Genomic DNA, 26,185 nt, shown 5'->3' on the forward strand with positions numbered 1-26,185 from the left:
GTAAGTAGAACGGGGGTCAGAGCTTCGTGGAGGGAAGAATAACCTGGGGGGGGGAAGGAAAGAAAAAGGAAGAAACCCAGACAAACAGGCAGGTGGACACACTGAGGAAGGCCCCCGACGTGTGAGAACCCCCCCAGAAGGAACACACCGCCCCCTGGCCCCCAGGAAGGGAGCACCATGGAGGCTGCGCACTCCAAGACCACAGAAGAATGTTTGGCCTATTTTGGGGTGAGCGAAACTACAGGCCTCACCCCGGACCAAGTTAAGCGGCATCTGGAGAAATATGGCCATAATGGTAAGTGTTCCCTGGAGGAAAAGGCTGGTAATGCCCTCCTACATCCCCACAACATACACTCACAGACACACACACACAGACTCACTTACACACACTGACACACACACACACTGAAGCCTCTCCCTCCAGGGTATCTTAGGGAAGAGGCAAGACCTGGTCACTTGAGGGCAAGGGAGGGGAGGATACTGAGAAAGCAGGATCCCTGAGTCCCTGAGTTTTGGGAAGTTTTTTGGGACAACCTCAGTGAACCTCAGTTTTTTCGTGGCCTGATTCTCTTACCTTAGCCACAAAGTCCTGGTTGTGGGTGGCATTAGACTGAGTGCCAAATGAATAATGTCCTTTTCTTCTTTTTCCCCGGGCAGAGCTCCCTGCTGAGGAGGGTAAGTTACTGGAAGCCCTGAGCTCTCATAAATGACACCTCCTTCCCTCTGGGCCCCACTCCCTTCTCCCAGTCCTCTCCTTCCAATTCCCGGGGGAAATGTTCCTCCTCAAAGGTTAGAGTCTGGCTGGGGGCAGAAGTTTCCAGGCACGTTCTCCTTGAGGCATCCAATCCTTGAACAACTGCCCACCACTTTGAGGAGCCTGTTTCTGGACTTCGGGCCAGCTCCCTCAGCCCTTTTCTCAGTACCAAATGGCCTGCCCGTCACCTTAGACCCTTCCTGCTCCAGGCTGGACCCCAGCCTGCACCTGGAGTCCCTGCATTCATCCGTTAGACCTTAACACCGCCCCCCTCCCCCACTTCCCTCCCCTCCCCTTGCCTCTGCCCTCAGGGAAGTCCCTGTGGGAGCTGGTGTTAGAGCAGTTTGAAGACCTCCTGGTGCGGATCCTTCTCCTGGCCGCCTGCATTTCCTTTGTAAGTGTGTTGCGCGGTGGTGGGGGGAGGGGGGTGCATCTAGGGGCTAGCCTGGGCTGTAGATTGGGGGGATCTGGAGAATCTGCTCGTGGGCAACCCCAAATCAGCGGCTCCTTTGGTCCAAGCCCTCAGCATCCTGTCCTACAGACTAGAACTGAGGGAGTGGGATGACGCTGACTTGCATACTCCTCTGTCCTCCCCCACACCCCGCAGGCAGGTTTTATTTTAAGCTTTAAGGATGTTCTCAGCCAAAACACTGAAGCTAAGCCGCCCCCGGAGCTTCAAGGGCTCCGAGGGCTCGGGTTACCCCCCCAGCGCCGGGCTCCGGGGCTCAGACACTACTGCTGTTCCCAGGCCACTGCGGCTCCCAGCATGCCCCGGGGCTCACACAGGGCTCCGCCAATCCCCGAGCGTCCAGAAGCTCCTGCCCCTCCCTCCTGACGCTGATTGGTCGAGACAGAGACTCCCTCCTAGAGGCGGGAAAGAGCTGCTGGTGCGAGGGGGACTCCAAAGGCTCCCAAAGGCCCAGACCCCTCACCTGTCCCTGGGCCTCGCCTCCCTGCTCCCCCTATCAGCGCTGGAACTCCCGGGACCCCCTTCCTCGTCCACTTGACCTGACCCTCCCCTTCCCCCTCAACCTCAGGGCTGCCCCCACTCCCTCTCAAGGGCCTGCCTCCGCTCCTGCCCTGGAGCTTCCTTGCGCACACACCAGCCTAGCAGTCCCGCCTGCATTTTGGACTTACTTCCTTAACATCGTAGTCCTCCTGGAAGACAGGACTCTGGAGGCAAAAGCGTCTCCTTGTCCCCTGGTCTCTGTGGTAGAGGCCTCGCGGGCCCTTGAGTACTAGCTGGCAGAACCTCACTTCTCCCTTCTCAGATTTGCTCCTTGACATTTGCCTGGGGCTGTTGCCTGGCAGTGGCAACAGCTGGGGTGGGGTGTGTACAGGAGGCCCCGTAACACTATCCCCTCCTCCTGCTCCCTCATGAAATTGGAGCTTCCCTGCCTCGGGCTGTGGGGGAGGGCTGTGGGTGGGCAGGGCGCCTGCGAGGACCACAGGGTTTTTTCTATAGGGTTTTGGCTCCCGTGGGATGGATGTGGCTTGGGGGTAGTTGGCCTGGGTGTCCCCTGAGCTTCGTTTACAAGCCAGCAACTTGGTCAGGGAAACCTGAAAGCATTCCCAGTTAATCCCCGAGCTGTGCATGTCTGTGCCCGCCTGTTCTCGCTGAATAACAGCAGTGGCTGCGCTTGTGTGAGTTAAAGGAGTGGACCGTGTAGGCACTTAAAGGGATGTGGGGCTGCAGTGCCTCCGTGATGCCCCGCCCCCTTTGCTCCTGCACGTGTTCTCATCTCTGTCTGCTCCCCTTAACCACCTGAGGGGCTTTATTATCTGTTGATCTCCTTCCCTTGCTCCCCAGGTGCTGGCCTGGTTTGAGGAAGGCGAAGAGACTGTCACCGCCTTTGTTGAACCCTTTGTCATCCTCTTGATCCTCATTGCCAATGCCATCGTGGGGGTTTGGCAGGTTAGCTTTGACCCCACCCCCCCATTCCTTCACATCCTGACACTGGACCTGAGGCCAGCCTCCCTCCCTGTCTCCTCCTCCTCCATCACTTACCCTGGGCTTGCCTAGTATCTGGTCCTTTTGCCCAGTTCAGGAGACTTGGTATTCCCACTTTCACTTGCTGGTTGTTCAACCCTGGGCAGATGCCTTCATCTCTCTGAGTCTCAATTTCCTCATCCATAAAATGGGACTCATAATCCTGTCCCTTGAGTTGTGGTGAAATTTAACAAGATGATGAGTGTGAAAGTACCCAGCCCTGTGTCTGGCATGTAGGAAGATTTCAGTAAATGCTCATTTGATATCCTTCTTCCTCTTGCTTTCTCCCACCCTCTGCTTTTCCTATCCCCTGCTTCCTGATTTTCTTTGATTCTCCTTCTTTCTCTTCCCAAAACCCCTGTAGTAGTAGTAGCAGTGTTAGTTGCTTAGTCGTGTCCAACTCTTTGCGACCCTATGGACTGTAGCCCTTCAGGCTCCTCTGTCCATGGAATTCTCCAGGCAAGAATACCAGAGTAGGTAGCCATTCCCTTCTCCAGGGGATCTTCCCAACCAGGGATCAAACCCACATTGCAGGCAGATTCTTTATTGTCTGAGCCACCAGGAAAGGCCTTAAACCCCCTCACCTATTCTCAGCTATGGGTGACGGTATCCTCACTCATCGTGTGAAGTTTGTCTGCTCCCCTGGGCCAGGAGCCAAGACCACATAACCTGCCTCCTCTGTGATGCCCCAACTTCCCCCACGACTCTGGCCCCTGCTCCTCCATCTCTACCCCACCCCATCCTCCTTGATCGGTCCCTTCTCACTCCACTACCTTCCTTTCTCTGCTGACCCTCCTCTCCTCAACCCTATTCCCCCCAGGAGCGGAATGCAGAGAATGCCATCGAGGCTCTGAAGGAATATGAACCCGAGATGGGGAAGGTCTACCGGGCTGACCGCAAGTCAGTACAAAGGATCAAAGCTCGGGATATTGTTCCTGGAGACATCGTGGAGGTGGCTGGTGAGTGATGGGAACGAGTGGTCCAGGATGGGTTTTGAGGCCAAGAAGATGTGTGTGGGGAGGGTGGGGGCTGCTCAGCCCCGATCCCATGTCCAGGAGGTAGCCAGGATGATGTCTGGTAGTCTCGGCTTCTCCTTCTCAGACTCCTCGGGGGTCACTCCAGGGCACTGTGGCCACGGCACATCCTCTCTACCAGAGTCTGAGCAGGAACAGCCAGTCCTGTCCCCGAAGCTGCAGGCAGACCCCTTGTTCCCCCTCCTCTCAGCCAGCCCTTGCGAGCGACAGGTGGAACCCAGGCCCTGCCAAGGGCCCCGTCTCCACCCCCTCCTGAGGCCTGGCTTCCCTCTCCTTCCACCCACCCCCAAGCTTGGTCAGCTTTAAATCTTGACCTCTCCGTGCCCTTGAGGCCTCTCAAAGGGGAAGGAGCGACGGTAGAAGGGAAGGGGGGGCCAGAGGCTCGAGCCCCCGACCATGTAAGGGAAACTCAGGCCCCAGCAGAGAGCACGGGACCTGGAGGAGGGGAGCTCAAGGAGGGCCCCGCCTCTCCGGCGAGGGACACTTAATGCCTGACCAGGGAGGGGTGGGGGCCAGGAGGCTAAGATTACTGGGATTCTGCCCCCTTCAGCGGTTTTTATATTTGCCCCACGCAGGCCTTCCCACGTCTCCAGGCCCCTGGCATAGGGAGTTGTGTCTTTCTAGGGCCTGCTTCCCTCCACCAGACACCCAAGTTGCTACCCTGGGAAGCTTGGCAAAAGGGAGGGCGGGCTGAAGACCCCAGTGCCGCATCCCAGGGCCCATCTGCCACCATGACGCTTTGGAGTCAGCGCCATGAATGTCTATAAATATCCCTTTGGCTTGGGTGACAGGGTGTCCCGCCCAACTCCATTGCTGACCTCCTCCCTCCTCCGTCAGCTTCCTCTGGCACGGGAGGAGGAACCTTGGGAGCAGGAAAAGGAGAGCAGTCAAACCCCATCCCCAGGACCAGCCTTGGGACCAGGCGGGATGAGGCTGGGGGGTGGTTCTCTTCCGTGGAGAGGTCTCCAAGTCTGGTGGGGCATCCGCCGTGTCTCCCAGGCGGTTTCCTAGGCTGACCCCCCTTTCTGTGCACATCCCTTGGCCTCCCCCCACTTTTATCAGCTCTTTGCTGTCTATGGCTCCCCCCTGCCCCCACCCCACTGAAGCCACCACCCCTGCCTTATTCCCTGCAGATGCCCGTTTTCCCCAGCCCATCTCCCCAGCTCACTCACGCTGGCTTCCTGCCTTCCCCTGATGCTCAGACCACGGCCCAGCAGGCTTCTGATGTGCATCCATCCCTTCCATGTGGACCTGGCAGGACCTCCACCGCTGTCCCCTCTCCTCCTGCATCTTCTCTTCTCATTCCCTCTCCTGTCTTCTTACTCCACCTTTTGTCTGGGTTGACACTGATTTTCTCAACTCCCAATTTTTTTTTTTCCTGTTTCTTGTACCTTCTCCAGCTGTTCCACTTTGTTCTCGTCCATGGATATACGTCTGTCCAACTTACCCTATTTTTTGCGGGTTGGGGCTGCCTCTTGTGGCATGTGGGGTCTTCTTTCCCAACCAGGGATTGAGCCTGCAACCCCTGCATTGGAAGCATGGAGTCTTAACCACTGAGCTGCCAGGGAGGTCCCTGACTCACCCTATTTACTCTAGTTCTTTTCATGCCTGTCCCTCCTCACCTTTCTCCCTCTCGTTTCCCTCTCTGTTTTGCTGTCTGCCATGGCACCCCACTCCAGTACTCTTGCCTGGAAAATCCCATGGATGGAGGAGCCTGGTAGGCTGCAGTCCACGGTGTCACGAAGAGTCAGATATGACTGAGTGACTTCACTTTCACGCATTGGAGAAGGAAATGGCAACCCACTCCAGTGTTCTTGCCTGGAGAGTCCCAGGGACGGGGGAGCCTGGTGGACTGCTGTCTATGGGGTCGCACAGAGTCGGACACGACTGAAGTGACTTAGCATCCTCACTTTTAGGGCTTCCCTGGTGACTCAGTGGTAAAGGACCCGCCTGCAGGAGACTCAAGAGTCATGGCTTTGATCCCCGAGTCGGGAAGACTCCCTGGAGGAGGGCACAGCAACCCACTCTAGTATTCTTGCCTAGAGAATCCCCATGGACAGCAGAGCCTGGTGGGCTACAGTCCGTGTGGTTGCCTAATAGGGAGAAGAACATTCGGCAGGGAGACAGTGGCAGTGAGGGTTAGAGGGAGAGCCTTGCTGGGATGACAGGACGACCCCCTGAGACCTGAAGGAGGAGGGGTCTTCAGACAAAGATGGGGTTTTCTCCCTTCTCTGCTGACTTCATGCCCCTCTTCTCTCTCCACAGTGGGGGACAAGGTCCCGGCAGATATCCGCATCCTCACCATCAAGTCTACCACCCTCCGGGTCGACCAGTCCATCCTGACAGGTCTACTGGCCAGAGGGCAGGGCGGGGGATGCATCACAGGAGGATTTCATGTGGGAGGAACTGAGTGGACAGAGAGAAAGGGGACCCCTGGCCATAGGGCCCCTGTCCTGGCCCCATCGTGGCAGCGATGTCTGCCCTGGTCAGCTTTGCTCACAGCCTGAGCCTGGAACACAGGGGGTCATGGGAGACAGTGGGATGTTTATGCCCATCTCCAGATCGCCCATAACTCATCCCTTCCACACAGATACGTGGGCACCGTCACCCAGAGAACCATCTTGCCTCTTCAAAAGCCCTCAAGTGAGGAAGCATAGGTTCTAGGATCAGATACAGGGTTCAGATCCACTTAACACCTCAGCTGCTTCCGTTTCTGCCCTGGGAGAGAGAAGAGAGAGCCAGTGAGCTTGCTCTGTGGTCCAAGGAGGCCAGCTGGGCTGGCTCAGGGTGATTGCCTGAGCTCCTGCCCTTCCGGTGAGGGATACAAGGTCCCCAGGGTGGGGGCCTCTCCCTTCCACGAAAGCGCTCTCCAATTGAGAGCGCACTTTCAGGTACATCCGCTTATTTGATTTTTACCAAGACTGTGTTCTGAAATGTGCACATCATTGTCCCCGTTTCACAGCAGAGCAAACCGAGGTTAAGTCATCCAAAGCCAGGCAGTTTGTGCATAGTCAGGCGGGGATTGGGGTCAAGGCCTTTTACTCTAAGGGCAATGAGTTTCCCATCTACCTCCAGGGGCTTCTTTTCAGAGTCCAGACTTCCTCCAGGATTGTTGCTTGATCCTTCCTAGGCTGAGAAGGGAGAGAGTTAGGGGCAGGAAGTCTGAGTGAAAGATATGACGTCATCTGAAAGCCCGTCCGGCCCTTCTCCACAGGCGAGTCTGTCTCTGTCATCAAGCACACAGAACCTGTTCCCGACCCCCGAGCTGTCAACCAGGATAAGAAGAACATGCTTTTCTCGGTGAGCCCTTCAGGGCCAGCTGTCCTGTTCTCCAGCCAGGGGGCCCTGGTCTGGGAGAGATGTGACGGCAAGGGAAGAGATGAGGCCCACAGCTGGGGCCTCACCTGACTCCCTGCCTCTTCTTCCCCTTCCCAGGGCACCAACATCGCAGCCGGCAAGGCCATCGGCATTGTGGCCACCACCGGTGTGGGCACCGAGATTGGGAAGATCCGTGACCAAATGGCCGCCACAGAGCAGGACAAGACCCCTCTGCAGCAAAAGCTGGATGAGTTTGGGGAGCAGCTCTCCAAGGTCATCTCCCTCATCTGCGTGGCCGTCTGGCTCATCAACATTGGCCACTTCAACGACCCCGTGCATGGGGGCTCCTGGATCCGTGGTGCCATCTACTACTTTAAGATCGCCGTGGCCCTGGCTGTGGCTGCCATCCCCGAGGGTAGGGCGACCTCTCTGTCTCCTCCCATTTGCTCCTCTCAGCTGCAAAGACCCTTTATCTGAATAAGATAACATTTACCAGCCCCAAGGATTAGGACCGGGTATCTTTGGGGGCTGCTCTTCAGCCAGGTGGCACAGTTGGTAAAAGAATCCATCTGTCAGTGGAGGAGACGCGATGGGTTCAATCCCTGAGTCAGGAAGAGTCCCCCTGGAGAAGGAAATGGCAACCTGCTCCAATATTCTTGCCTGGGAGATTGCATGGACAGAAAGGCCTAGTGGGCTACACAGTCCACGGAGTCCCAAAGAGTTGGATACAACTGAGCACGCGTTGTACACACACAACGCGCGCGCACGCACACGCATTCAGCCTAGCCCACTAGGTCTCCCTCTGTGCCCCGGTTTAGTTCCCTCACCCCCTCCTTCCCCATAGGCCTTCCTGCAGTCATCACCACCTGCCTGGCCTTGGGCACCCGCCGGATGGCAAAGAAGAACGCGATCGTGAGGAGCCTGCCCTCCGTGGAGACTCTGGGCTGCACCTCTGTCATCTGTTCCGACAAGACGGGCACCCTCACCACCAACCAGATGTCTGTCTGCAAGGTCAGGGCAGGGTGGCAACTCCCACTCAGATGGGAGGTGAAATGGTGGGCGTGACCCCTTCATCACGGGCAGCTTCTCATTTGGGCCTGAGAAAGAAATGCTCGGAGGGCACAGGGCGCCATCCTGCCAGCTGTGAGAGGGGGCAGAGAAGCCCGCCTGTCCTCGTCAGACAGCTCTCTGTGGCCCCCATCCGTGTGCCAGACACTGCCGTGTGTAAGCTCTAATCCCCCACAGCTGCCCCACCAGGGGAAGGTTTTGTTACCCAGTTTTCCAGAGGAGGAAACTGAGGCTCTGGGAAATTCCATGCACAGTTAATAAGGAGCAGAATTGAGTTTCAAACCCAAGTCTATCTGGCCCTAGAGTACCTGCCTGTGCACCACACTACCCTCCAGAGTGATCCTCTGTGACGGGGCAGGAGGAACCTGGTCGCATGAATCCCAAATGGCATTTCCTGAGCCAGGGCCCTTGATCTTTTCTGTGCCCTGGACCCTTTGACCGTCTGGACCTCTACATTTAATATTTTCAGTGTATAAAGTAAAACACACAAGATCCTGTTTTTAAAATACACTGGATTGGGAATTGCTGCCGGTCCGATGATTAGGACTCGATGCTTTCACTGCTGTGGCCCAGGTTCCATCCCTGGTCGGGCAACCAAGATCCTGTCAAGCCGGGCAGCGCAGGCAAAAACAGAAATAAAATGCGCTGGATTACAGAGGAAACCACTGATTGAAATATAGCAATCAAAATATTTTAAAAACAGATTCGTGGTTTGGTAACACATATGCTCCTTTAATAATGTATTAAGTAGCAAGTCCAACAGTAGTTCTCATAAGCGCCGTAACGCTGAGGCAGGGATGAGTATAAATGCTATTTTGAGAGCCCTGAAACAGTGCAACGTGATAGGAGAGTGTTTATGATTTTATTGGTGGCCAAGTCACAGCTTTTGCTAATGCTAACGTGGTGCATTGCCCACATTCATAACTGGAAGGAAATGCTAAATATAAGAGAAAAAATGAAATGTAATTTTAAAATTTTTATTCATTTTTAATTGAAGGATAATTGCTTTACAGTATTGTGTTGGTTTCTGCCAAACACTAACATGAATCAGCCATAGGTATACCTGAAAAAGATGTTAGTTTTGTTTTGCCATCAAAGTTCACAGATCCCTTGGTCTGCGGGGTCATCCATGGACCCCAGGCAGAGAACCCCTGACCTAAAAACAATTCTCTGGACTACCATATCTGTGAAATAGAAATGACTGTCCAAAGAATCAAGGCCTCTCAGACCAGGCACAGGCCTGCTGGCGTTTGAAAGCCTCAGAGGAGGCTGACTGTAGAGAGGGTGGATTTCACTTTTTTTTTAACCCAGATTTTCCCAGACTTTGCTGGCCGCAGAACCATTTTATCTTGGAACATGTCTTAAGCCCCATCCCTTCCACACTTGCTCTGGTTCAGGGTGGGCTTCTCGCCTCTGTGCTGTGTGACCTACATTCCCTCCAAAGCACAGGCGTCAAAGCCAGGCCACTGGGCTCCTGTCATGTTTCATAAAAATGAACTCATTGCCCACATTTGAAAAGTTAAGAGATTTCATAGAAAAATAACCTGAACTTCTAGTTCTTCCTGCAAAACTGGAAGGTCTGGCTGCAAGAGGCTGGAGCTGTAGACGGGTCACGTGCTGGCACGTGGACCGGTGGCCACAGTCCCCAGAACACCTTGTGATGCACCTCTTATTTTACCAGTTGATCTGGAGGGACCTTCAGTGTGACCTTCAATAACTTAAAAAAAATAATTTTATTTATTTATTGGCTGTGCTGGGTCTCTAGTTGCGCAAGGTTTTCTCTCGTTGTGGCGAGCAGGGTCTACTCTCTCGTTGAGTGTGCAGGCTTCTCCTTTTGGTGGCTTCTCTTGTTGCCGAGCTTGGGCTCCATGGCACGTGGGCTCAGTAGCTGCGGCTCCCGGGCTGTAGAGCACGGCTCGACAGTTGTGGCACACAGGCTTTGTTGATCCGTAGCATGTGGGATCTTCCCGGATCAGGGATCAAACCTGTGTCTCCTGCATTAGCAGGCGGCTTCTTTACCACTGAGCCACCAGGAAAGCCCTGCAATAATTACAAAATACATACATGTTCATTTTATTTATTTGTCTGCACGGGGTCTTAGTCGTGGCACCTGGGGCCTTTGATCTTCACTGCGGCATGTGGGCTCTCAGTGGCAGCACATGGGATCTAGTTCCCTGACCAGGGAGCCAGTCCAGGCCCCTTGCATTGCGAGTGTGGAGTCCTAACCACTGGACCACCAGGGAAGTCCCGTAACTTTTAAGGCCATGGACACAGAATAAGAAGAATGATTTGCAAGGGAGTGGTGGGAAAGGGGAGGATGCAGGAAGGAAAAAGGAAGAATGAGTGGGGGGATGGTGGGGGGAAGTTGGGTGAGTGTGTGCAGCTGGCTGGACAGGGATGCTCGTGGCCTGGGCCTTGCCTTGGTGCAGACTGCCTTTGGACACAAGGAGAGTTAGCCATGTGTGCACACCCCCTTCTCTGCAGATGTTCATCATCGACAGGATAGATGGGGACCTCTGCCTGCTGAACGAGTTCTCTGTCACTGGCTCCACTTACGCTCCTGAAGGAGAGGTGTAAGTCCCCTCAAAGGTCATCTTCCATTTCCCTGTGCCCCTTCCCCACCACACACACAGACACACACACACCTCCTCTCTCCCCCGGGGCCCTCCCTCTAGTTTTGTCTTCCTGTTTCTCTCCTGTTCTTCCCTGGCCTCGTTCTCTCTCCCGCCGCCGCTCATCACCACGTTGGTGCCACCTGCCCCCGTCCCTCGCTGCTTTCCCCGTGCTCTCTCTGCATCTCATTCCCCATCTTCTCTACCTGTCTCTTTCCCTTCCTTCCTCCCCGCCCCGCCGCCAGCTTGAAGAATGATAAGCCAGTCCGCTCAGGGCAGTATGACGGGCTGGTGGAGCTGGCCACCATTTGTGCCCTCTGCAATGACTCCTCCTTGGACTTCAATGAGGTAACCTCTCCTCTCCTGAAGCGGCCCCTCCTTGCCCCTCGAGCTGGCTGCGTCCAGGCCTCCCCCACAGGCTGCAAAGAAGGGATCTGGGGGAGGGGGTCCCTCATACCAAGCCTCTCCTGGGTGTAAGGGGAAGAGAGTAGTTTGCTCCCTTCCCGTTCTAGGTGGAAGGTGGGAGCAAGGGGCCAGGAGCCCAGGGCACCTACTTCCTCTTCCTTCTCTGCCCTCTCAGACCAAAGGTATTTATGAGAAGGTGGGAGAGGCCACCGAGACAGCCCTCACCACCCTGGTGGAGAAGATGAATGTATTCAACACTGAAGTGAGAAACCTCTCGAAGGTAGAGAGGGCCAACGCCTGCAACTCGGTGAGTCTGGGCGCTCCCTCCCGTTTGTCTCCACCCTGTACAGGCCAGGACCTAAGGAACCTCAGGAGATGGGGCCCCGCAGGGCCTTGTGCTGGGAGCCAGCCCCAACAAGCAGCTGGCCTGTCCACAGCTTTCCTTGGTGAGGCTGACTTGGGGTGGGGTCTCCTGACCCTCACTTACACCGCTCTTTCTGGTGCCCAGCTGGAGCATCCCTGGATGCACCGACAGTCACCTTCCCCACCATGTTCCTAGTGGAAAGGGACTGAGCTGGTCCCAGAAACCATGAGTGACCTATCCTGGGACAGCCCAATGTCAACTGCTACCCACTGCCTCTAGGAACACACTCATTTTTTTTTTTTATCAGATCTCAAGACTTGATTTGTGGCTTCCCTGGTGGCTCAGATGGTAAAGAATCTGCCTGCAATGTGGGAGACCCTGGGTTTAATTCCTGGGTCGTAAAGATCCCCTGAAGAAGGGAATGGCTACCCACTCCAGTATTCTGGCCTGGAGAATTCCATGAACAGAGGAGCCTGGTGGGCTACAGTCAAGGGGGCAGGCTACAGTCCATGGGGCCGCAAAGAGTTGGACCCGACTGAATGACTAATGCTTTCAAGACCTGATTTAGGATTTGAGAAATATGACTACTTCATATGTGTCTGCTTCCCTGATACACAAGTCCAAATCTGAGATTATTACTCTAAGTTCCCAATGTTAATATTTACTAAAGGTCTATATTGATTTCCTCAGGGTTGTCTTATTAAATTTCCCACACTGCTCATTCTTTTTTTTTTTGGTAAAGGCAAGATGCTTGTTGCTGTTTTAATATAACAAAAATATTGAAAGCCACCTAAGTATCAATAGAGGATTCATTTTTTAAAATTTACAAATTATAATATAAACATCAACATTTTTTATTTACTGTTGCTATTATTGTTTTGTGGAGAAACATCCAGACTGCATTTGGCACATTCATTTTCATGAGGTGCTTGGTACTGCATGCCAGGCACCAGCTCCCCGCTGTCTAACAACACACAGACCCACACATGTGGTTGCTTACATTTAAATTATTAAATAAAGTGAAAACTCAGTTCTTCAGATGCACTAAGCACGTATCCTGGGCTCAGTAGCCACTGTTCAGTTGCACTGCATTCGGCCACGTAGATTATTAAACATACCCATCATTCTGGAAGGTTCTATTGGACAGTGCTGCACTACGTCATCTTGTTTCTATTGTGCTTTCAGTTGGACACTAAGACCATAGCTCCACTAGCCTTGGAATTCTCTCCATTTCTGCTGTAGGTAGCAGACTCAGCTTTATCTCAGACTCAGCTTGCGGTCTGCTCTGACCTCCAGATCTTTTTTGGCTATGCTTTTAAGGGTCTGGGACCCTTCTAGCACAGCATCATTGCTCTTTCCCCATCCATCTCAAGTCTGGCCTCTCTCTCCCTGTCTCCTCTCTCTCAGGTGATCCGCCAGCTAATGAAGAAGGAATTCACCCTGGAGTTCTCCCGGGACCGAAAGTCCATGTCTGTCTATTGCTCTCCAGCAAAATCCCGGGCTGCTGTGGGCAATAAGATGTTTGTCAAGGTCAGGAATTTCCGAGTGTGCCTTGGCCCCCCTTCTTCCTAATCCTGAGCCCTTCTCTTTACCCGTGCCGCTCACCACGTGCTGGAAAGAACAGCCGTCTCTGAGTGTTGTTCTGCTCCACTAGGGTGCCCCTGAGGGGGTCATCGATCGCTGTAACTACGTGCGAGTGGGCACCACCCGGGTGCCCATGACAGGGCCGGTGAAGGAGAAGATTCTGTCGGTGATCAAAGAGTGGGGTACTGGCCGGGACACCCTGCGCTGCCTGGCGCTGGCCACTCGGGACACCCCCCCCAAGCGAGAGGAGATGGTCCTGGATGACTCTACCAAGTTCATGGAGTACGAGGTGAGTCACCTGCCTCACCCCCTCTGCCACCCGTCATGTCCTGCCTCGTCACGGGGCCTGGAGTCACAGGACGTCAGAGTTTGAAAGAATCTTAGGAGTCTTCCAGTCCAGGCCACTTGGCCTGTGGTCCGTGGACTCATCTGATATGAGGGTGAGGCACTTGTTCCAGAACAGAAGCCAGCCGGGTCACTAAGCACGCTTGGGTTCAGCTGACGTGCTTTCACAGTGAGGTTTTGTGGGGTTTTTTTTTGGTCATTATTGAATTTGTTATGATATTACTTCTGTTTTATGTTTTGGGATTTTTTGGGCCCTGAGGCATGTGGGATTTAGCTCCCTGACCAGGGATCAAACCCGCACCCCCTGCATTGGAAGGTAAAGTCTTAGCCACTGGGCTGCCAGGGAAGTCCCACAGTGAGGTTTTCTTAAGAGGTGCATCAACCTGTATCCTGGGACCGGCTGTTTATCTCATAGCGGACCTGCTCTGAGTAGCACGGAAGTCCACTCCATTTTATAGAGAGAACAGTGTGGTCTGGCAGGTAACACTCAAAGCTGGAGACCAAGCAAGTGGCCCTGCTGAAAGCAGAAAGCACTTCCCTCACTTCCAGGTCGAGTTCTTTCTATGAAAGACAGGATCTGCCACCTAGGATGGGCCTGGCATCCCACAGGCCCTCATGGGAACAAGGAATGTTTCCTGCCCTTGAGCTTAGAGGCCTGGCTGAGGTTTGAGCACCAGGCGTAGACACAGCTCTCCCTCCCACCCCCCAGCCTCCTCCCCTGAGTCTGTCACTCTCTGCTCTGTCCCCCTAGACGGACTTGACATTCGTTGGCGTCGTGGGCATGCTGGACCCGCCCCGCAAGGAGGTCATGGGCTCCATCCAACTATGCCGAGACGCTGGAATCCGAGTAATCATGATCACCGGAGACAACAAGGGCACGGCCATTGCCATCTGCCGACGGATTGGCATCTTCGGGGAGAACGAGGATGTGGCTGACCGGGCCTACACTGGCCGGGAGTTCGATGACCTGCCCCTGGCCGAGCAGCGGGAGGCCTGCCGACGCGCCTGCTGCTTCGCCCGCGTGGAGCCCACCCACAAGTCGAAGATCGTGGAGTATCTGCAGTCCTTCGATGAGATCACGGCGATGGTGCGGGGACCGGGGCACGTGGGGTCTGCTCAGTGTCTACTGAGATGTCGGTCTTGGGAAGCTGGGGGCCCAGGGAGGACATGGCTGAGCGGGGGCCCTGCTGAGATGTGCAGAGGGGAGGAATTCGGGCCCAGATGGAAGAGTGTCAAGGAGGATACGAGGAAGGGGCCAGCTCCCACCTTCTTTCTCTCCCTGCAGACAGGTGATGGCGTCAATGACGCCCCTGCGCTGAAGAAGGCGGAAATCGGCATTGCCATGGGATCCGGCACTGCCGTGGCCAAGACAGCCTCCGAGATGGTGCTGGCCGACGACAACTTCTCCACCATTGTGGCTGCCGTGGAGGAGGGCCGGGCCATCTACAACAACATGAAGCAGTTTATCCGCTACCTCATCTCCTCCAACGTGGGCGAGGTGGTCTGGTGAGCAGCCGGAAGGGCTATCAGCGGGGAACCTGTGGCTGGTATGGGGGATGGGGTGACCACAGGCCTGGGAGGCAGGACAGACCTGTGACCGCCTCCTTCTGGCAGCATCTTCCTGACAGCTGCCCTGGGGCTGCCCGAGGCCCTGATCCCTGTGCAGCTGCTGTGGGTGAACCTGGTGACCGATGGGCTCCCAGCCACAGCCCTGGGCTTCAACCCCCCAGACCTGGACATCATGGACCGGCCCCCCCGGACCCCCAAGGAGCCCCTCATCAGTGGCTGGCTCTTCTTCCGCTACATGGCAATTGGGGGTGAGCAGGACGGAACCCCAAGCTTCTTCCCCACCCTCAGCTTCCCCATGGCAGCTACCCTGGCTGGTGGGCCCTCTGCCTGCACCGCTGTTCATGGCCACCAGCCCTCTCAAGCCCTCCTGTCTCCCCAGCCCTGGCACCGCCCCCCCAATGCCCATCTCCTCTCCACACAGGCTATGTGGGTGCAGCCACCGTGGGAGCAGCGGCCTGGTGGTTCCTGTATGCTGAGGACGGGCCTCACGTCACCTACAGCCAGCTGGTAGGGCAGGACCGAGACGGGAGGAGGGGGCAGTGAAGGAGGGTGGCGGAGGCTTCTGGGGATCCCAGCTTCTCCCCTCGCCCTCGGCAGACTCACTTCATGAAGTGCTCGGAGCACAACACAGACTTCGAGGGTGTGGACTGTGAGGTCTTCGAGGCCCCGCAGCCCATGACCATGGCCTTGTCTGTGCTGGTCACCATCGAGATGTGCAATGCTCTCAACAGGTGGGCCTACCTCCCCTCCCGCCACCTGTCTGGAGGCCACCGCCTTTGTCCTCCAGCCCTCCCGCTCATCACTTCTCTCCCCTGTGCGCCCCCCACCCTGGCTCCGCCTGCCGCCTGCTTGCAGCCTGTCTGAGAATCAGTCCCTCGTGCGGATGCCACCCTGGGTGAACATCTGGCTGGTGGGCTCCATCGGCCTCTCCATGTCCCTCCACTTCCTCATCCTCTACGTGGACCCTCTGCCGGTGAGCCTTCTTCTGGCCAGGAGCCACCTGCCACCTCACCCATGGGGGTCTCTTCAGGGATCCAGAGGGAGGGATAGTCAGGCTGGCGCAGTGGCAGCTCCGCGGGCTCCTTCTCACTGCCCTTCCTGCCTCCCCCCTAGATGATCTTCAAGCTCCAAGCCCTGGACCTGTACCATTGGCTCATGGTCCTCAAGATCTCATTACCAGTCATTGGGCTCGACGAAATCCTCAAGTTCGTTGCTCGAAACTACCTGGAGGGTAAGAGGCTCCCCTCCTCGGAGCCCCATCTGCCCCCCCCCCCAAAGCCCCAGCATAGCCCCCTCCCTGCGTGCTGCCAAGGCGCCTGCCCCCTTCCTCCTTCCTTTGCAGGTGGGTGAGTCCTGGGCTCCGCCGGCCCGTGCCCTTCGCCGAGTGGCCCACTTGGGCCCTTCCCTCCTTTCCCCCCACCCGCCCCTCTGAACCCCATGCAGACATGGTCTCCTAGGCACCCCCACAACCTCCCCAGCCCTCTTGGCCCCTGTGCCTGCCTCCTTCCCTGGATAATGGTGTCTCTCTGTCCTCTTTGGCCATAGGATAACCCGTTTCCCCCTCCTCCATCTCTTTGAACCGTGTCACAGGTATCACCCCTCTTCCTGCCCTCGCCCCAGCTGCTGTGCCCCTTGCCCGCCCCTCTCCCTTCAGGTGGCGCCGAGGTCACTTATCCTCGCAGCTCCACCTGGAGCCACTGCCGCCACCGCCGCGCTTCTGAGTGGGGCCGGGTGTCGGGCACCACTGTGTGCTGGGCTGCGCTGCGTTGCGCTGGCTGGGCGCTGAGCTGTCTGCTGCTGGGGCTGCAGTGGTTGGGAGGAGGGGGGCTGGGGACACAGGTGAGTGGTTGGGTGGTGGTGGGGCCCTCCAGGTGAGTGTGCCGGGGGACAGGCAGGGAGCTGGGAGGAACTGTTCTTCTCAGGTCCCACTCCACCCACCCCACCTAAGATGAGAAAGTCTCATCCTTCCCTTTCCCCTTCCAGATCCAGAAGATGAAAGAAGGAAGCAACCAGGCCTTTTGCCCTCCCTCCCCACCCCATAGTGACGCATCTTCGGCCAGAGCTGTGGCACAGGCCCCACCCTCCACAACGTTCCCTATTCCTCCCGCCCGACATTCTTGTTTATAAACACTATGTCCCCTTCACTTCTCCTCCCCCCTCAGCAACCTGTCCCCCTTTTGCCCTTGTGAAACCTCCCCTCCCCGACCCCGTGGGGCTCGCAGGGACAAGGCGACTGATTGAGCTGAGCTGCTTATTTATTGAAAATAAATGACAGAAAAATCTGGCCTTGTCTCCATGCACACATCTTGGGGCCTGGCTCGGGCCCCTGGGGACAAGCATCTTAGTGTCAACGCAGTCTGGGAAGCAGCCACCTGGCCCAGGGCGCGGGTGCAGAAGGGCCTGGGGACGCACCCCAAGGCTCCTGGCCACCACTCGCAGCTGTCCCTGGGGGAAGGGGACGTGAGGTGACGGGTGTGGCTGTTAGTCTGGGTGGCGGCGGGCGCAGGAGGGTTGGAACCCAGGAGGCAGCATGGCAGCCAGAAAGCCACAGGGCCGAGCTGGCTCACAGAGGGGCTTGGGACCCTCGCCCGGGTGTCATCTTTGGAAGCAGAAGGCCCAGCCGTCTTTAGGAGGAGTGCTGCAGGGGCCAGGGCAGCAGTGGCCCTGTCACCTCGACCCTGGCCTTGGAGAGGGTGACGACTCCATCCTGAGACCACCCCCCTCAAGCCTCGGCCTCACGGTTCAGGAGTGAAGGGCGGTCTCCCCCAGGGTGGGCGGGTGCCGGCCCCTCAGGTGTCCTTGATGTCCCTGACGTCCCGAAGGGGCGCCTCGTCTATGATGCCGCGCACCTGCTCCAGGCTCCCTGCCTGGCGGATCCGTTCCAGGCGCACCTGTGGGGGCCGGCAAGGGAGGCAGAGGGCCCTCGGTGGGAAAATGCAGCCTCCACCCCGCCGGCCAGCTGCTCCCCGCCACGAGGGGCAAGGGCTCAGGACTCCTCCTCCCCAACCCACAGTGAAACTGACTTCAAGGGAAGAAGTAGGTCCTCAGACAGCAGGCTGAGGAGGGGCGGGCAGGGGCAGGCGGGACTGACGAGATGAGCACGTGGCATGCCCACAAGCCCGGCCCTGGGCCACGGGCTTCGAGTAACAGGGAGCAACAGCTAAGAGGAAAGGACTGTGCCAGCCCCAGGGGGAGGAAGAAGACTCCTCTAGCCGGGGGCCTGTCCTTGCAAGACCTAGGACAAGTCGCCGGGAGTCACGCCAGCCCGGTGGGGAAGGGACATGCAGTACCTGCAGGGCCTGGGACAGTCGTACGAAATCCCGCTGCACCTGCTCACTGGTCTCCAGCTCCGCCTGCAGCCGCAGCATCTTTGCCCGCTGCTCCGAGAGCAGGTCTGTGAGCTGGGCCTGGGGGCACAGGACATAGAGCTGGGGTCTCGGATGGGATGTCTGGACGGGGTTACCCCTTCAGTACCACCCCTGATCCTGACCTCTTCTGTGCGGCCCGTGCCCTGTGATGGCCTGAGGACCTCCTGCCGCTTGGCCTGAGGGAGACATAAAGGGCAGCAGGGACCGGTGAGGGTCTTGTCCGCACTGCCAGCCTCCCCCATCACCCCGGCCTGGCCCGGGTCCTGCCTCACCTTGCTCTGTTCCTCCTGGACGCGCTCCATCTCCATCCTCAAGCTGCACAGGGAGGCTGGGGAGTCAGGCAGGGCCAAAACGTCAGGCCCACACCCTTGCTCCTTCCCCTCCCGGCCTGGCGGGGACAGGCTCCCGCCCATACTCACCCTCTAACACCTCTGTGTGGGAAGGAAAGAAAGACAGGTCAAGGCTCATCCTTCTCGCCCTGCACCTCTCACCCCTCCCAGAGCCTGGGGGGGTGGGGGGGTCCTCGTGAGAGCTGGCCTCCTGGGGAGGGAGGGGGGCTGGCTGGCACCCTCTCCTCACCTGTCTCCTCCCGCTGCACCCTCAGCTGCCCCTCCAGGCTGGCCCTTGCCGCCGTCTCCTCGTCCAGCGCCTCCCGCAGAGTCACGATCTCAATCCGCAGCCTCTCGGCCTCGTGCTCCTGGGCCTGCTGGCGGGCCCGTGCCTCCTGCTGCGTGCGGCGCACCAGCTGCTGCAGCTCCTGGGAGGAAGCAAGTCACTGGCTGGTTGCAGGGTGGTGTGTGTGTGTGTGGGGGGGGGGGGGAGGAGGGGCAGAGGCCGTGGGGGCCAGGGACTCAAAGGGGATGGTGGGGAGGGTGGACACACACACCCTTGGATGGCTGCTTCCTGCAGCACAAGCCCAGGTAGGAGGACCCTCAGGAGTGGAGTTGAGTGCAAGTTCCAGATTACCCAGAGCAAGACTTGGAGCTCTTGTAATGCTCAGAAACAACTAAAGTTATGAGCACTCCACAGTTTAGGCAGACATGCATGTGTGTTGGCTTAGCCAAAACATTCATTCGGGTTTTTCTGGGCGCTGTTATGGAAAAACCAGAACGACTCTTTAGGCCAACCCAATAATAAAATGACACCAAAGAAGGCAAAGGAATGATAAAGCTGGGGACGGCAGAAGCAGAGCCAAGGAATGTGGGGCGGGGTCGCACGTAAGGAGATGTCAGTCATAGTTCTCAGGGTGGGCAAGGGTTCCAGGTGATCTTCATATTCTTAATAAAGTCAATTGATGGACGGAGGCCATGCACGGATCAATGATAGCTTTCAACAAACCAAAGATTCCGATGAATTCAATTTTGTGGATCTCCAGTCACTTAAAAATAAGTCAGGGACTTCCCTTGGTGGTCCAGGGCTTCAGAAGTGGTACTTCCATCGCAGGAGGCGCAGGTTCAGTCTCTGGGTGGGGAATTAAGGTCCTGCATGCTGGTGGGCTTCCCAGGTGGCACTAGTGGTAAAGAACTCTCCTGCCAGGGCAGGAGACCTAAGAGACATCGGTTTGATCCCTGAGACGGGAAGATCCCTTGGAGGAGAGCATGGCAACTCACGCCAGTATTCTTGCCTGCAGAATCCCATGGACAGAAGGGCCTACTGAGTTACAGCCCATAGAGTCCTAAAGAGCTGGACGTGACTGAAGTGACTTAGCATACAGGCTTGTTCTGTGTGGCCAAAAGAATTGATAAAGTAAAAATAACAAGCCAAATGACTGCTTCCTTTGTGTCAAAGTGAAAGTGTTAGTCGCTCAGTTGTGTCCGACCTTTTGTGACGCCATGGACTGTAGCCTGCCTGCATTACGGGCAGATTCTTTACCTTCTGAGCCACCGGGGAAGCCCCTCTTCATGTCAAGCGCTCTGTTAACTCATTTTCTCTCCGTGCCAATGCTGGGAAGGGGTGTGGCCCCATTTTGCAGAGGAGGAAACTGAGTCTTAGCAAAGCCGCATGAGTTGACCACAGTGATGCAGCTGATACAGCAGCCTGAGTCTGTCCCTGCGTCCCCTGGCCGCAGGCCAGTGCTTCGCTGCGCGTGGAGAGGAAGGGCCACACCCCCCTTACCGGCAGCGAGCTGGGCAGAGACTCCTCCCAGCCCTCATCCTGCTCCAGGACCCGGGGGACTGAGGACGACGGCTGCTCAGCGCGGAGCCCTTGGTTCTCCTCCGTCAGGCGCTTTACCTCGTGGCTCAGGCACTTGTGGGAGTTGGCCAGCTCTGCCTGGGGGTGGACAGTTAGGACGAGGCGATGAGGGGATCGGCGTCTCCTGTGAGGCCAGACCCTGAGCCCTCCTCCCAGACACTGGAAGGAGAACCAGGAAGCCCACGCCCTCCTTCTCAGCCGAGAAAGGAAGAAACACCCTTCAGTAAGCGTCTTTGGCTCCCAAGCTCATTATTTTTCTTTTTTTTCCCTTGTTTGCTTGAGGGATCTTAGTTCCCCAAGCATGGATGGAACCCCTGGTTCCCCTTGCAGTGGAAGCATGGAGTCCTAACCACTGGACCACCTGGAAGACCCTCAAGCTCTTTCTCCAGCCTCCTCGATGATTTTGAGGTCACACAGTGGCAGCCACAAGCCACACTGGTTGTTTTATGTGGTCCCTGGATATTCATTGGAAGGACTGATGATGAAGCTGAAGCTCCAATACTTTGGCCACCTGATGCAAAGAGCTGACTCATTAGAAAAGACCCTGATGCTGGGAAAGATTGAAGGCAGGAGGAGAAGGGGATGACAGAGGATGAGATGGTTCGATGGCATCACCGACTTGATGGATATGAGTTTGAGCAAACTCCAGGAGACAATGAAGGACAGGGAAGCCTGGTGTGCTGCAGTCTATGGGGTCGCAAAGAGTCGGACATGACTGAACGACTAAACCACAACTTTAAAACCTGGGAGACTACACACAAATATCTGGATCTGGCTTCTCTTGACAAATGAAGAGACCTTTACAGGGTCTCCGTTTGCCTGCTGCTCCTTCTGGCCATACACCAGACCTGGTTCAATCATTTGCCTCTCTTGTCTCAAAAAGCATCTGATTTTGCAATCTCTGCTTTTCATCCTCATGACTCTGCAAGCTAGGACCCATTATCTCAATTTCAACGCGTCAACGCTGAGGCTCTGGGCTTGTGGGATTAGCTTAAAGATCACTGAGTGTGTGGTGGGCTCTGTCTAAATGAGGTACTGGGTGCCCTGGAAGCCCTCTTATCTGCCTGGTACCAACTCCAGGGCGAAGCCAGAGCGGATCGGGGAGGGGGAGGGCTGTAGGACAGGTGTCTTGACCTTCCACATGGGCCTCAACCAATTCCCCTCCCACTCCTCTTCTGGCTTCCCTGGCCCCGCAGCCCTCACCATCTGCAGCTGAACGCGCTCCTGCGCCTGGCTCACGGTTCCCTGCAGGGTCCGCAGCAGCTGCTCTGAGTTCTGGACCTGAGCCAGGAGGACTTGCATCTGTGGGTGGAGGTGAGGCGAGGGTGAGGCGGGGCCAGAAGGAAGCCGGGAGTAGAGGCCCCCGGGGCTGGAGCTGAGGCCAAACCCACCTGCTTGGCGCAGTCCTCATTGCTCCGTCTCAGGCCCTCCTGCAGCTCGTCCCGCTCCCGGCTGACGCTCTCCAGGTCCTTCTGCAGCTGCCGCCCCTGCCATAGATCCCGGCCTCAGGCTCGACGGCCAAGGGGAGGCCTCCCTCCTCTCCAGGCCTCTCACGCCTTGCCTCCTGCATCTCCCTGGGTAGCACCAGCATCCACCCAGTCATTCCAGCTGAAAGCTCAGGAACGGACGTTGACTCTTCTCTGTCTTCCACTACCCGGGTCCAGACCACCAGCAGGCCCTGCCCGGCAGCCTCCAGAATGAATTCCAAATCCACTCGTCTCCATCTCGGCTGCCACCTCCTGGGACCACGGCCCCAGTCACCACCTTCCTCTAAACTACATCAAGCGTCACCCTTCCAAGCAGCCACCTTGCTTCTCCCCTTGCCCCTTCCCCCGATTATAATCCATTCTCACCCAGAGAGCCCAGTGACCCATGATGAGCCCAAAGTAGAGCAGGCCTTTCCCTGCCTTAAACCCCACAGACGCTTCCCACAGCTCTTGGTCTGAAACACAAACTTCATGGCTGGCCCAGAAGCCGAGGCCGACCTCCTGTGGCCCCTGCCTGCCTTTCTGACCTCATCTCTCTTCCCCTCCTTGGCAGCCTTCCAGCTCCTCAGACACACCACGGTATGTCCATCCTCTGGGCCTTGGAACCTGCAGATCCTTTGGTCTCTGATCTTCAGAAAGCACCTCTCTTGCCAGCTAGGAAGATCTCCTGCCCTGCCAGTCTCTACCTCATAATCCTAATTTTTTTTTAAGATTTTTTTTTTTGTATGTTGATCATTTTTAAAGTCTTTATTGAATTTGTATAATGTTACTTCTGCTGTTTCCATGTTCTGGGTTTTTAGCTGCAAGGCATATGGAATCTTAGCTCCCTGACCAGGGATCGAACCTGTGGCCCCCTGCATTGGAAGGCGGTATCTTCATCACTGGACAATCATGGAAGTCCCTCCACAGCCCTGTTGAGTTCTGTGGTGGGAGTCTCACCCTGTGACGCTGTCTTCCTCATGGGCCCGTGTGTCTGTCTGGGCCTGGCTCCCTCACTAGAGGAAGCTCCAAGAGAGTAGTTTTCTTCTTCACTGCAGGATGCCCGGCTCTAGCTCAGTCAGGACTTGAAGGGAGAGATGGATGGATAGATGCATGTGTGTTGGCAGCCCGCCCTGCCCTCTCCACTCACCTCCAACTGCAGCTGCTCCCACTGGTTGTCTGGGACCAGCTGGTAACCAGGAGGGGGCAGGTAGATGCCTTCGGGGACCAGGGTGCCCGTGGACACCAGAGAGGCTGTCTCCTCCTGCTCGGGGCTCAAGCCCTGGCGGCTGCGGGGCAGGGAGGCGCTGCCGCTGGCCCCCCCACCAAGGGAGAAGGAGGAGATGGAGGCGCTGTCGTCACAGTTGTGGGCGAAGGCCTCAGCCGCTGGGCCCCCGTCCTCACTCAGCTCCTCAAGAGGCTCCAGCGGGGGAGATGGGTCCCGGGACAGGAGCAACTCCGTGGAGCCGTGCAGGGAAGGGGGATGCCGGGGCCGTCTCTAGGGAGATGGGGCAGGGAAGAGGCTGAGGGGCTGGGGTCCTGCAGCGCCCCTGCCTCCCTCAGCGCCCCCTGGCCACCCCCTCACCTGGATCTCTTGGATGAGCTCCTCCGCCCTCAGCAGTTTCGCCTTCAGCTCCTCGATCTCCTGCTCCATGGGCAGCACGATCTCCCGCAGCTTCTCCGAGTCCTCATGGGCCTGGGGAAGGGGAAGGGGCGTTGGGCAGTGACAGGCAGTCCTCCCGACTGCAGGAGCCTCAGGCCTGTCCAGAGCTTTCCCTCCAAGCACATCAGCTCTTCTAATCCTCCCAGGCACGTGCTATCACCCCCATTTTAGAGACAGAAACACAGATGCTCGGAGCAGTTACAAGGCTTACCCCAGGTCACATGGTAGGTGGCTAAAGTCACAACCACCTTCCTGTTGCCCACTTGTAGAGTGACATACTTTTCTCCCCCAATATCATGTGTCCCCTTTTTAAATCATAGAGCCTCACATTTTTAGCTGGGCTCGTGACCTGAATCCTAGAATACCATCTACATTTCTCAGCTTCCCTGTAACTAAGCATGGTCATATGACTAAGTTTCAGCTAATGAGATGTAGGCAGATGTGCTGGGTATAACTTCCAGGTCAACCCCTCAGGGGGAAAGGCTGTATTTACTCTTCTTCCTCCTCCTTCTGGCTGGCTACAATGCAGACGTGATGGCTGGCGCTCAAGCAGTCATGCTGGATCATGAGGCAGTACGCTACCTATGGCATAACAGCAACATAGGAGGAGCCTGAGTTCCTAATGACTTGTTGAGCTGCTACATCAGTCCTAGAATGTCTACTTCTGAACTCTAATAAAAATAAAAGTGAAAAGTGAAAGTCGTGTCTGACTCTTTGTGACCCCATGGACTATATAGTTCATGGAATTCTCCAGGCGAGAATACTGGAGTGGGTAGCCTATCCCTTCTCCAGCAGATCTTCCAGACATAGGAATCGAACCAGGGTCTCTGCATTGCAGGTGGATTCTTTACCAACTGAGCTATCAGGAAAGCCCAAGAAAAATAAATTTCTACCTCGTTTAAGCCACTGTTGATTTGGGTTTTCAAACTTTGTCCTACCTGTTATGTCTCCCCACACTCCTGTCACCGCCATATTGCTGGCTGCTTCTTTTGCTCTCTTTTCAGGTTTGGGATTCTGTTGAACTTGTACAGTCAACAGCCTCTGGACACCTCAACTTGGGTGTTGGACAGGCTCTTCTGTCCTTGTACAGCCAATCTAAACCACCTCACACTGCCATTTCTCCTCTCGTTAGCACCAGGTCAACAATGACCCTGCTATCCACCCAGTTGTCCAAGGCAGAAACTGGCCAGTCATCTATCCTCTTCCAATTCATACAATTTCTGCCTCTTGAGTAATTCAAAAACCCATCTCAGACAAGCTCAGTGCAAACCTCCAAATCTCTTATGTGAACACTGCCAGCAGGTAGGGTAAGCCTGTGTGGCCCACACAAAACACCTCCGATCCCATCTGGAGGCCTGAAGTACATGCTCTGCAGATGCCCACACAGTGGATGAATGACGGCTGGATGCAGGGCCAGGATCGGAACTTCCTGACTCTGGGCCTGTGCTTCTTTCCACCGTACCTGGCAGATTTAATTTAGCAGAGCCTTCTCTTTCACCACCCTGCGCAACCACTCCCTGAGGAACACTCGGAATCCGAGTATAGTGGCAGCCTCTGCAGGCAAATGGTGGGTTGGAAGCCTTCCTTTCTTGGGCTCCTGTTTAGATCTTTGTCCTTCTCACCAGGAGATTTACTCCATCTCCCTGAGCCTCACATATAAGGTGAGCCTCACATTCTTCATGCATAATGTGAGGTAAGTACCTACCTCACAGGGCAGCTGTGAGGTTCAAATGAGGGAAAATGTGAACTTGCCCTGAAAGGTGAAGAGTTTGGTAATCTGTGTTTCCTATGATTGTTTATGACAGCAGGAATAAAAGTGATGGTATGCCATAGAGATTAAGAATAAAGCTTTAGAACTAGCCTGCCTAGATTTTAAAGTCCCAGATCTGCTCCTTTGTTTTTTTGACTGTGCTGGGTCCTCCTTGCTGCATATGGGCTTTCTCCAGTTGCAGCGAGGAGGGGCTACCCTCTAGTTATGGTGCGTGGGCTTCTCATTGTGGTGGGTTCTCTCGTTGTGGAGCAAGGGCTCTAGGGCTCTTGGGTTTCAGTAACTGTAGCACACGGGCTTAGTTACTCCGCAGCATACGGAATCTTCCGGGACCAGGGATCAAACCCGTGTCCCCTGCATTGGCAGGAGGAGCATTCTTAACCTCTGGACCACCAGGAAAGTCCCAGATCTGCTCCTTTTTATGCGCATAACCTGGCAAGAATGACTAAACGTCTTTGAGCCTCACCTTACTCATCTGTTAAATGGATCTAATGGACCTGTCTTTCACGGGAAAGACTGGGGACACTGAGTCTGTCCACAGTACCTAGTGCGTAAGAGGTATCCTTAAATGTTAGCCGCCCCCCACACATGACTTAACTTTTCTGAGTCATGCCACACAGCATGCTGGATCTTAGTTCCCCGAGCAGGGAATGAGTCTGTGGCCCCTGCAGTGAAAGCAAGGAG

General features: G+C 56.1%; 2 protein-coding genes across 3 annotated transcripts in view; one reads left to right on the forward strand and one right to left on the reverse strand.

The window, feature by feature from the left end:
- On the forward strand, positions 1-17,327 carry ATP2A1 (ATPase sarcoplasmic/endoplasmic reticulum Ca2+ transporting 1). Its single transcript, XM_005894504.3, has 23 exons — positions 1-295; positions 658-675; positions 1,066-1,148; positions 2,565-2,669; positions 3,565-3,703; positions 6,044-6,124; positions 6,993-7,078; positions 7,214-7,511; positions 7,941-8,107; positions 10,649-10,737; positions 11,022-11,124; positions 11,357-11,488; positions 12,953-13,075; positions 13,200-13,418; positions 14,226-14,561; positions 14,760-14,980; positions 15,089-15,291; positions 15,465-15,550; positions 15,641-15,774; positions 15,899-16,016; positions 16,157-16,274; positions 16,589-16,633; positions 17,027-17,327. The coding sequence occupies exons 1-22, from the start codon at positions 178-180 to the stop codon at positions 16,591-16,593; spliced, it is 2,982 nt and encodes a 993-aa protein (XP_005894566.2). The 5' UTR covers positions 1-177; the 3' UTR covers positions 16,594-16,633; positions 17,027-17,327.
- The window catches only part of RABEP2 (rabaptin, RAB GTPase binding effector protein 2), a 12,847-nt gene continuing 3,942 nt past the window's right edge, over positions 17,281-26,185 (reverse strand). The window contains exons 4-14 of one of the 2 annotated variants that reach the window (XM_070363211.1): positions 23,656-23,766; positions 23,221-23,568; positions 21,996-22,091; positions 21,808-21,906; positions 20,527-20,682; positions 18,991-19,168; positions 18,831-18,842; positions 18,684-18,739; positions 18,534-18,587; positions 18,334-18,450; positions 17,281-17,934 (exon numbers count right to left, since the gene is read on the reverse strand). In XM_070363211.1, coding sequence (XP_070219312.1) covers positions 17,833-17,934; positions 18,334-18,450; positions 18,534-18,587; positions 18,684-18,739; positions 18,831-18,842; positions 18,991-19,168; positions 20,527-20,682; positions 21,808-21,906; positions 21,996-22,091; positions 23,221-23,568; positions 23,656-23,766 — 1,329 coding nt within the window. In that variant the 3' untranslated portion in view covers positions 17,281-17,832. The remainder of the gene's footprint in view (positions 17,935-18,333; positions 18,451-18,533; positions 18,588-18,683; positions 18,740-18,830; positions 18,843-18,990; positions 19,169-20,526; positions 20,683-21,807; positions 21,907-21,995; positions 22,092-23,220; positions 23,569-23,655; positions 23,767-26,185) is intronic. The other variant, XM_070363212.1, reaches the window with a different exon arrangement.

The sequence above is a fragment of the Bos mutus genome, chromosome 25, assembly GCF_027580195.1.
Source record: "Bos mutus isolate GX-2022 chromosome 25, NWIPB_WYAK_1.1, whole genome shotgun sequence".
NCBI lineage: Eukaryota > Metazoa > Chordata > Mammalia > Artiodactyla > Bovidae > Bos > Bos mutus.

What these genes read in the sequence shown, in the direction of transcription:
- ATP2A1 (XM_005894504.3), top strand. Translation starts at nt 178, where the DNA reads ATGGAGGCTGCGCACTCCAAGACCACAGAAGAATGTTTGGCCTATTTT. An exon ending in GCAATAAGATGTTTGTCAAG is followed by an intron (nt 13,076 to 13,199) that starts GTCAGGAATTTC and finishes CTGCTCCACTAG; the next exon opens with GGTGCCCCTGAGGGGGTCAT. An exon ending in TCTACGTGGACCCTCTGCCG is followed by an intron (nt 16,017 to 16,156) that starts GTGAGCCTTCTT and finishes CCTCCCCCCTAG; the next exon opens with ATGATCTTCAAGCTCCAAGC.